The 9,285-nt window shown below is 36.2% G+C and overlaps 3 protein-coding genes across 4 annotated transcripts; 2 read left to right on the plus strand and 1 right to left on the minus strand.

The window, feature by feature from the left end:
* The first annotated feature begins 406 nt into the window (after positions 1-406).
* LOC125208902 (F-box protein SKP2A-like) lies at positions 407-3,444 on the plus strand. Of its 2 annotated transcripts, XM_048108422.1 has the most exons (6): positions 407-616; positions 970-1,025; positions 1,210-1,364; positions 1,655-1,894; positions 2,309-2,393; positions 2,843-3,444. In XM_048108422.1, exons 4-6 carry the CDS (start codon positions 1,845-1,847, stop codon positions 3,107-3,109), a joined length of 402 nt encoding a protein of 133 aa, XP_047964379.1. In that variant the 5' UTR covers positions 407-616; positions 970-1,025; positions 1,210-1,364; positions 1,655-1,844; the 3' UTR covers positions 3,110-3,444. The 2 variants fall into 2 exon arrangements, 1 of the variants encoding a protein (XP_047964379.1); XR_007174265.1 differs by lacking the exons at positions 407-616; positions 970-1,025 and adding an exon at positions 2,509-2,699 and having other exon boundaries at positions 1,216-1,364.
* A 1,692-nt stretch (positions 3,445-5,136) lies between these two features.
* LOC125212078 (ubiquitin-60S ribosomal protein L40) lies at positions 5,137-6,328 on the plus strand. The gene is made up of 5 exons (XM_048112118.1): positions 5,137-5,297; positions 5,435-5,521; positions 5,601-5,703; positions 5,982-6,048; positions 6,141-6,328. The coding sequence occupies exons 1-5, from the start codon at positions 5,195-5,197 to the stop codon at positions 6,165-6,167; spliced, it is 387 nt and encodes a 128-aa protein (XP_047968075.1). The 5' UTR covers positions 5,137-5,194; the 3' UTR covers positions 6,168-6,328.
* A 307-nt stretch (positions 6,329-6,635) lies between these two features.
* LOC125212077 (pyridoxal reductase, chloroplastic) lies at positions 6,636-9,285 on the minus strand. Its single transcript, XM_048112117.1, has 7 exons — positions 9,094-9,285; positions 8,793-9,021; positions 7,739-7,832; positions 7,513-7,636; positions 7,162-7,415; positions 6,994-7,087; positions 6,636-6,915 (listed from the first exon to the last, which is right to left on the minus strand). Exons 1-7 carry the CDS (start codon positions 9,211-9,213, stop codon positions 6,730-6,732), a joined length of 1,101 nt encoding a protein of 366 aa, XP_047968074.1. The 5' UTR covers positions 9,214-9,285; the 3' UTR covers positions 6,636-6,729.

Below are 9,285 nucleotides of genomic sequence, written 5' to 3' on the forward strand. Positions count from 1 at the left end.
ATAAATCATCTAAGGACGCAATCATTTGTGTTGGAAAATTTTTATAAATATCCAAAATTTGAGACGCAAAATAAAGCGTGCTAAAATTAAAGACGCATTAATTAAATGTGTCCCTAAATATTTAAATTAGAGAGACGTTAAATACATGTGTCCCTAAGTGAGTAAATTAGAAACCTATTAAATACATGTGTCTTTAATTATATAATTAGGGACACTTTTCATAAATGTGTCTCTAAGTATTTAAAATAGAGACACTTTTCATAAATGTGTTTCTAAATTATTAAATTAAATTAAGAAAAAAGAAAAAAATGAAAAGAATTAAATTCATCTCTCTCGTTCAGATTTACGGTGCACATATTCTTTTTCCTTACCAAAACCAATCTTTTCTCTACACACATGTTGTTACTCTCACACACAACTCCTCCCTCCGGCGAGTGCTGCACCTCCGACGACCACCACACTTTAGGCACCTCCTCCTCTCTTTCTCTATCCTCTAACACCATTCTCTACACACCGGGCACACACATAGATCGCCGTCGTTGCCGGATTCTGGCGCCGTCGGCGCTGTTGGTACCGGATTCTGGCGAGAAAAGCAATCTCCTTGCACCTCTTAATTGTACAATTTCAGCTTTAATTGAAAGCTAGGGTTTATATTCAAGTGTTCCCCAATTTCAATTTTAATTGAATGCTAGGGTTCATATCAGCTTTTGTCATTTTGTCGTTATGTTGATGATTGCAAACGTGGTTGCTAATGTAATTGATGCTAATAAGAGTTTCTTGCTAAGGTTAATTACCAGCTTTCTACTCTCTCAATGAATTGTTGATTGTTGATCATTTAAGTGCATTTAATATAATGTGTATAAATGTTAAGCATAGGCTTAATAAGGAAAGTGCTACACTTGTTGAGATTAATGTGAGTGAGTTTTTGATGAAGCTTAATGTGAGTTTTTCTCTATTTCGTGTTAACAGCCGTCTATTTCACATTGATTGCGGCGAACTGATTGATAACTCTCTCAAAATCATTGGTAAAACTTTTGATGTGTTGCGTTCGCTAAACATTTCAAACCTGATTAACTTGAAAGATTTGGAGTTGGAGTAACTTGCCAATGGGTGTAGATCAATTCAGAAGCTCAAACTTTGTCACAATGAATTCAGGTTTCTTTTACCTCTGATTTATGTTTTTAAGTACCTGCTATTGATAATTCTCAGAGACTGGTGGTGCTTTGGGTGGTATGGTCAGACAACTTTCAATTGACCAGTTTGAAAATGAAGGCAGGCGTGTCGGTTATGGAACTCCAGAAAGTGCAATAGCAGCGAGAAAACTTTTGGTTCTGCAAATGTCAATTAACAGTGTACCAAAGAAGGTATATTTTCCGTAACACTGTAAAAATATGCTTTGGTGTATGCTATCTGGCTGATATAAGGAATATACATGGGATGAGTTTTGATGTTAATACAATGGTTATAGTTTCTTGACATGTAACCAAGTGTAACCAAAAAAATACACAAATGTAACAGCATTAGTGACAACATATTTCTTGAACTGTCGAGGTTAACAAGATAAACTAGATATTTACATTTTTTAATTCCTAATAGTTTTATCATATATTCTATTTTGATAAAAGTTTTTTAAAGTTGAAGTCTATTGGACCAGGTGATTGCTTCATCTTTTAAAACCTCGTGGCTAGAAACCTCCGGTTCGTAGATAATTTTTCTTGGATTGCAATGAGATTGCAGATCTTTGTGATAGTGCTGAAAGCATATTTGCAAGTGAACCTAGTGTACTGCAGCTGAAGGCCCCTATTAAAATATTCGGTGATTTACATGGTCAATTTGGGGATCTGATGCGACTTTTCGATGAGTACGGATCACCTTCGACTGCTGGAAACATAGCGTATGATCTTATACTCTATAATTTTAATATTCTGTTTGAGTATCCTGACTGATTTTTGGTCTTGGAACATGTACTTGCGTATCCTGTAAATATGCCTTTTTGATTTGGAACTATTATCATCAGTGTTAACACTCTTCACCATTGTACAACATCTGCTGCATGTACATTCCTTTTGAGTTAATATAAAGATTCCATTTACATTCGAGATGGGAACCTCCACTCCCCCTCTCTCCCTCACACACACACAAAACGCATATATGTGTGTGTATATATAATGCAGCAACCTTGGTTTTTTGCACTAAATGCATAAATTCTGGCATATGCACACTAAACACGTCACTTGCAAATCTTTCATCCGTGTAACTTTTGTACCATCTGATACTAAGCTACTGACTATGTAAAGTCTATTATCAGATATATCGACTATCTGTTTTTGGGAGATTATGTTGATCGTGGCCAACATAGTTTGGAAACTATACCTCTTCTCTTGGCAATGAAGGTACTGGTCAATTTGTCAACTTTCAATTCATCCTATACATATTGACAATTTGCCTCCACAAATATATCGGTTGAGTATCCCAATTAAATACACTTAATTCGTGGCAATCATGAAGCTGCAGACATCAATGCACTGTTTGGCTTTAGGATCGAGTGCATTGAGCGTATGGTAAATCACAGAACTTCAAATACTTGTTTCTTTACATGAGATAAACCCATGGGACTTCTAATGGTTTTCTTGAACATGGTGAGAGAGACGAAATATGGGCATGGCAGCGGGATCTATAGTTCTTATGGACTTGTTATGGTTAGTGCATTTAGCTTCACTAGGGTGATGCTTGAAATTCGTTAGTTAAGATCACGAATTGATGTTGTGAGGTTAAACTCATTGTTTCAGCTGCTTTCTTTGAAGTTATTTCATCTTTGGCTATTATATTTGACTTCTGCCAGAATATTACGGACATGGCAATGTACGCTCTAGCACAAAGCCGGGTGAAGAATAAGCACGATGTTGGGGCATCCATGAAGAGCAGGTACGACGAGGAAGGGCTTACTAACCTCATCAGCCAGTGCACGACCCTCACACCACCTGCTGTACAGGCACTATGCGACTCTTTCCCTGATTCGCACAAGTGCCCCGGCCGACATTCCCTCATAATCAACGGCTGCCTCAACTTAACATTCGTCCACTGTGCCTGTGCCAGTTGTGGCTGCTAGAACTCTTCTTGTAGCCTGATTTGAATATATTGTGTCTCAAAGTTACTTTGCAACACCTTTTTTTTTGTCTCTAAGTGCAACATAGAGACGCTTTTTTAATTATGTCTGAAAGTTGCACTCTGGGACACTTTTTAATTATGTCTCCAAATTGCATTTTGAGACGCTTTTTAGTTGTGTCTCTAAATTGCACTTTGAGACGCTTTCCAATAGTGTCTCTAAATTAGCATATAGGGACGCTTTTTAAAAAGTGTCTCAAGATTAATAGAGATGCTTTTAAAAAGTGTCTCAAGATTAAATAACCGACGCTCTCTCATTGCGTCCTTATTCTAATTTGGTACGCCACGGATTAAGACGCTTTTTAAAGCGTAGGTGATATATTTAGCAACGCAAAATAGCGTCTTTGATTGAATAAAAAAGCGTCTTTGTCTGTAATTTTTTTTGTAGTGTGTTATTTCAAGTACTTGTAAACGAACACCCAAATATTCCGATCGACGAATCACACGTCACTCTCGTCGACAACTTACACCGCACGATTAACCAACAACAATTCAAGCATTCACTGCAATTTAGTTTTATGCTTTAATTTAATGTTTTAAGTTTAACAGTGCGTTGATAAAAATATTAAAATGTGATCAGTTAAGAAATCAAAATTAACATTAATTCTTATTTAAGTGATTTTTGCTCTAAAATGGCATCCATTTCCCTTCGAATGCTAATTAAGTGGACTAATCATGGAGTTATATACGAGTACAATAAATCAAATAGATGTGACTGTACCTGTACGGCCAATCTGCACAAAAAAGGAGAATAATCAAATTAATAAATTGAAAATATAAAATCATATACTAGTAAGAATTAAGATTTCGAATGGCCTGCATTAATGGACTATTAATAAAATTAATACATTTAATAAGAACTACGTATAATTCAATTAATTGGTTGAATTTTTAATGCCGGTCTATATATTGGGTACCTACGTTGAAATATAATAGAAGCTTGAATTTAACAAAGAGTATTTTTTTTCTTTTAATGCAGAATTGTTGGAGTATATAACTAGGTTGAAACAAACGTAATGAATGTAATTAATAACTTTGCTGGATGATTACACTATTCATTAATTTTATCACTCTTTAAATTTTAGCTTTTGAGGCAAGTAAAAATTCATTGCAAAGTGATGAAAATTTATTTGTATATAATCGGCATAATAATTTGGAAACATGCCAATGTTAAAAATATTTTTTTAATTATATCCGAGTGTTTAACTGTTAATTACCATATACAAAGATATTCCGCAATTTTCTCTTTCAGATATTTTAAATCATGGCCATGCAAAAAGTAATAATAATAGTAATAATAAAAAATTAATGGATTTTCAAAATTGATTGGACCACTATTTACAGGCCCAAAATATGAGTATACTTATAGGCCGAAATTGATTGGCCCACTAATGATTCTCTTATTTTGTTATATATTCTGTCAACGAAAAATAGGGCATATGTGAACGATATGTGTTTTAATGAGAATTTAGTAATATAAGAAAAAAATGTAAAATATGAAAAAGAGAAAAAATGAGGAAAGTATGAGAGAATTTTTTTTTCAATTTTAGAAAATGAGTCTATTTTCAATACCTAGAAAAACATGATTATTTTTTAAGAACTGAGAAAGGGAATATATATTATTGGAGTTGAATCTTTAAATTGCGATTTTTTAAGATTAAGATGTAAATGAAAAATTTATCCTCAACTTTTTTATTGCACTCTAAATTTTGGTCAGTTTTAAAAATTCCCGCAAGTGGGAAGGAATCATTTTACGAAATTATATTTAAAAATCGCAATATATACAGTACTCGAAGATGTTGTATGGAAATGTTCAAATATGAAAACAAAATAAATTGAAATTTGAATCGAAGTCAAATTATAATAATAAAAAAATACTAAAAATTAACTAAACCACATAATCAGTAAACCATGTAAACGACGTCGCAGAGAGGCGGAAGAAAACCCTAAACCCTAAATGGATCCTGATATAAAAACAACACAGCAGCGCTTCGCATCACTCTAATTTCGTGTAGTGAGCGGCGGCAAAATGCAGATCTTCGTCAAGACGCTCACCGGCAAAACCATCACGCTCGAGGTCGAATCGAGCGACACCATCGACAATGTCAAGGCCAAGATCCAGGACAAGGAAGGTACTCCGATATCTCGCTTTTTTGGTTTCAGATTGAATCGAGTATTTCTAGGGTTTCCGATTTTAATTTGAATAAAAACAGGGAAAATGATCGAATTCATTGTAAATTGATGTGATATTTTGTGGAATTACGTATAGGAATCCCACCGGATCAGCAGCGTTTGATTTTCGCCGGAAAGCAGCTTGAAGATGGCCGTACCCTCGCTGACTACAACATCCAGAAAGGTAAATTTTTTTCACTAGCTTGATTTAGTTTTGCTTTCAATTTCTGTATTCTATGAGCTGATTATAAATAATTCTGCAGAATCGACTCTGCATTTGGTTCTGAGGCTGAGGGGAGGTATCATTGAGCCGTCGCTTATGGCGTTGGCCAGGAAATACAATCAAGACAAGATGATCTGCCGCAAGTAAGTTTACTGGTTTAGCTCAATTCCTCGATTAATTCAGCTTGACATCGTTGATGATTGTACAATTCGTTTTTTGTTTATATTTGGTTCAGTATTAGCACACAATTTTTGTAGTTTATGTGTTCATACACTTAATTGTATCTTTAGTTTGCTTTTAGACGGTGTATTTGAGTATGGAAATTACTTAGATTAAATGTGTATGCATGATGATGCTAATTTGTAAATGTGATGTAAATTCAGCTTATGGATTTGATATTAAATCTTTAATTATCTTGTAGATGCTACGCCCGTCTGCACCCTCGTGCTGTGAACTGCCGCAAGAAGAAGTGTGGACACAGCAATCAGGTTTGTATTGTGGTTTATGCTTGGCTGAGTTTATGCTATTCAGTTCCAATCTAGCAATGATGTTCAAATGTTTCAAACTTGCTTTTGTGCAGTTGAGGCCGAAGAAGAAGATCAAGTAGACTACTGGATTCGTTGTTTATCTTGTTGCCAATTTGTCCCCTCTACTTTAGTTATTCACAATGAAACTAAAGAGTTTTGATGTTAGACATTGGAGCTTTATGACTCACTGCACTTCATTGATTTGCAGTTTTATATTGTTGAATGAATTTGATTTTTCATACTTATTCCTGTCATTGCTGTTTAAGATTTTTTTCCTTCTTAAATGGTTCGATGGTTTTTTCCTTTCTCGTTACATTACATTTATTATTATGATGTGGTGCCTAGTGATGATTAATGTTTACAAATTTGTTGATAAATTGAAATAACCTCAGTTTCTTCTTTGGAGATCCTATCACTTACTGTGGGAATTAGCATCCAGAAATTGTCATTTCTTCTATATTTGTTGCACAATGCCTAAATTTTCATTCGCATGAGTAAACATGAAATATGTAACCTTTGAAAATCACCTAATTGTTTACAGTCGCAGCTGGTGTCGTATGATTCATCATTATTTCATAAATCAATAGGCTTAACTTCGTTTAACATGTATATTACCATGATGCAAAATGTACAAGATGTATTTTATCTAGTTTGGAAGATGTTCTGTACCATCTTTCTGGGAGATTCTAAAGCTGCAGATTCTAACAGTTGCATTTCATCGGAACTAAGTTTCCAACCGAGAGCGCCTAAGTTTTCCTCCACTTGTTTGATCGACTTAACCCCGGGAATCGGTATTGTACCTTTCGTGATGCACCAATTTATAGCCACCTGCAAGTTCATATCTTTAGTTTCGACAACAAACAAATGCTCGTTTCATTGGTTGGAAATTCACAAGTATAGTACTACCTGGGATACGGTTTTTCGCCTTGTTTGTGCAATCTGTTTAAGAGATTCCAAGAGAGGCTCGAGTCCTGGTAGTATTTGCCGAAATAGGAACCCCCTATAGATTAAGCACCAGTGAGAAAATAGCAGGATGATCAAACGAGAAATACGGAAATGGAAGAAGGTGAGTACCGTGGTCCAGTTGGAAGATTGGAAGTGTTATATTTTCCAGTAAGCATGCCGAGTCCCAAAGGACTGTAAGCAATAACTCGAATCCCGAGAGCATCACACGTGCTCTTCATCTCTAGCTGATCTTCTCCCATACTCAGCAGTGAGAATTGCACCTGAGCTGATACAAGTGGAACCCCACGAGCTTCAAGGTAATCATATATTTTCAGTAACTGCTTTGGTCCGTAATTGCTCACACCAACTGCTCGTACTAAACCCTGTCGAAAAAGTTACCAATCCGAGGGTTAATCGTCTATAGGAAAAGCGGACACATGATTTCTGTTTAGCCAATATCTAAGATGAGTTCGCAGTAACCTTGTCATACATTGCCACTAAACCATCCCAAAGAGCTCGTTCCTGGAGAGGGGCATAATTCGCGGTCGACCAGTGCAGTTGTCCTATTCCGATTTGATCTAGTTGGATCCTATCTAATGAGGACCTGAACATAAATGAATCCTAGTAATAAACATCATTGTAGGTGAGAAATCAAGGCTAATCTCACTCACTCATCTCCTCATTTCAAGAAAATGTAAACGCGCACCTGCAAGCCTCCACGAACTGGTTAGGTGTAAGGCGCCATGGATATGCAGCGAATTTAGTTGCAATCACTATGTTATCCCGCACCTGCTTATTCCCTTGCCATGTACATGCAATTAGATACCGGATCAGCAAAACAGCGAAAATTGTTCCTGCTCTTTGTAATGCCAAGACAAACATCCTCAATTTGTTGGCAAACATGATGTTTATGCACACTGTTTGAACTCAAAACTAAGCTCAAACAACCGCTCTTACATTCGAAAACAAAGGCAACAAAAGACCACATTGCCAATTTAATCGATCCTCAACATACACTTTGGAGAATAGTGTTTGTGCAAACATTCAAGAATCCACAATATTATCATCAAGCATCTGCAAGATTGCATCAACATATGCTCATCCATTTTAAGCACTAAAAAATGAAGTCGACGACTACAATAGCATACCTCCAAAATTTCATGTCTAAAGCTACATAGACAAGAAATTCTATCCATTAACAACAAAATCCATGTTCCCTCACAAACATTCAAGAATCTACAATTATCGTCATCAAGCATTTGCAAGACAACATCAAGATATACTGATCAATTATAAGCACTCTTAAATGATGCATACTACTAGCATACCATACCTCAAGATTCTCATGTAGAACTAAAAAGACAACAAATTTAACCCATTAACAACAAAATCCATCTTCCCTCTCTAAAATTCAAGAATCTACAATATCATCATCAAGCATTTGCAAGACTAAATCAAGAAAATGCTGATCTATTATCAACACCCAAAACTGATCTCCACTACTAGCATAGCACACATCAAGATTTTCATCTATAAAACCAAAGCTACAAGAAATTCTATCCATTCAGATCCCTTTAGCAATTTATAGTTCACCACGTCAACATTCTATAGTCCTACCTATTCTGTATTTTTTTTTTGTGCATAAACCCCCCAAATCCGTGTGCTTGGGGCGTGGCATCGTCCGCCCCATTGCTAATGCTCTTAAAACAACAAAATCCATGTTTCCCCAAAACCCCCAAAATCAGAGTGAAGAAATGAACCTGGAAATTGACGAATAAAGTTGCCAAGAAGCTTCTCGCTCTGCCCATTCAATCTGCCGGTGCCATAGGAATCAGCTGTGTCAAACAGATTGATCCCATTCTCAACAGCAAGATTGAAAACCTGCTGAAGCTCACCATCCATGGATTCTTCATAACCCCACAAAAACTGATTGCCCCAAGCCCACGTCCCAAACCCCATTGGAGATACACTCAAAGATCCCACCTTTACCTGCAAATTAGGTTCAAATTTCGGAATTTAGGCAAAATTCAAGCAAGAGGGAGTTGAATGGCAGCTAGCTACCTTTTGCCATGGCCAGAAACGAGGGAGCTTGAGATTTTTGAGCAGGGGAGGAGGAGAGGGGATTGAGGTGGAGCAGCGAAAATGCGCGGTGGGCGTGGGATATAAAATTGAGAGAGCCATTATTTTATGCAGATCGCTGCTTCTTCTAACAAAAATTTGAAGAAAAGGAAAAGATCTGATTTTTTTTGTCTA

Source organism: Salvia hispanica, chromosome 3 (assembly GCF_023119035.1).
Source record: "Salvia hispanica cultivar TCC Black 2014 chromosome 3, UniMelb_Shisp_WGS_1.0, whole genome shotgun sequence".
Taxonomy (NCBI): Eukaryota; Viridiplantae; Streptophyta; class Magnoliopsida; order Lamiales; family Lamiaceae; genus Salvia; species Salvia hispanica.

Coding starts and splice junctions, on each gene's coding strand:
- LOC125212077 (XM_048112117.1), bottom strand. CDS start 9,213: ATGGCTCTCTCAATTTTATATCCCACGCCCACCGCGCATTTTCGCTGC. Junction 7,088..7,161: donor AATCTTCCAACTGGACCACG/GTACTCACCTTC, acceptor CTTAATCTATAG/GGGGTTCCTATTTCGGCAAA. Junction 6,916..6,993: donor GGCGAAAAACCGTATCCCAG/GTAGTACTATAC, acceptor ATGAACTTGCAG/GTGGCTATAAATTGGTGCAT.
- LOC125208902 (XM_048108422.1), top strand. CDS start 1,845: ATGCGACTTTTCGATGAGTACGGATCACCTTCGACTGCTGGAAACATA. Junction 1,895..2,308: donor TCGACTGCTGGAAACATAGC/GTATGATCTTAT, acceptor GTCTATTATCAG/ATATATCGACTATCTGTTTT. Junction 2,394..2,842: donor CTCTTCTCTTGGCAATGAAG/GTACTGGTCAAT, acceptor GACTTCTGCCAG/AATATTACGGACATGGCAAT.
- LOC125212078 (XM_048112118.1), top strand. CDS start 5,195: ATGCAGATCTTCGTCAAGACGCTCACCGGCAAAACCATCACGCTCGAG. Junction 5,298..5,434: donor CAAGATCCAGGACAAGGAAG/GTACTCCGATAT, acceptor AATTACGTATAG/GAATCCCACCGGATCAGCAG. Junction 6,049..6,140: donor AGTGTGGACACAGCAATCAG/GTTTGTATTGTG, acceptor GCTTTTGTGCAG/TTGAGGCCGAAGAAGAAGAT.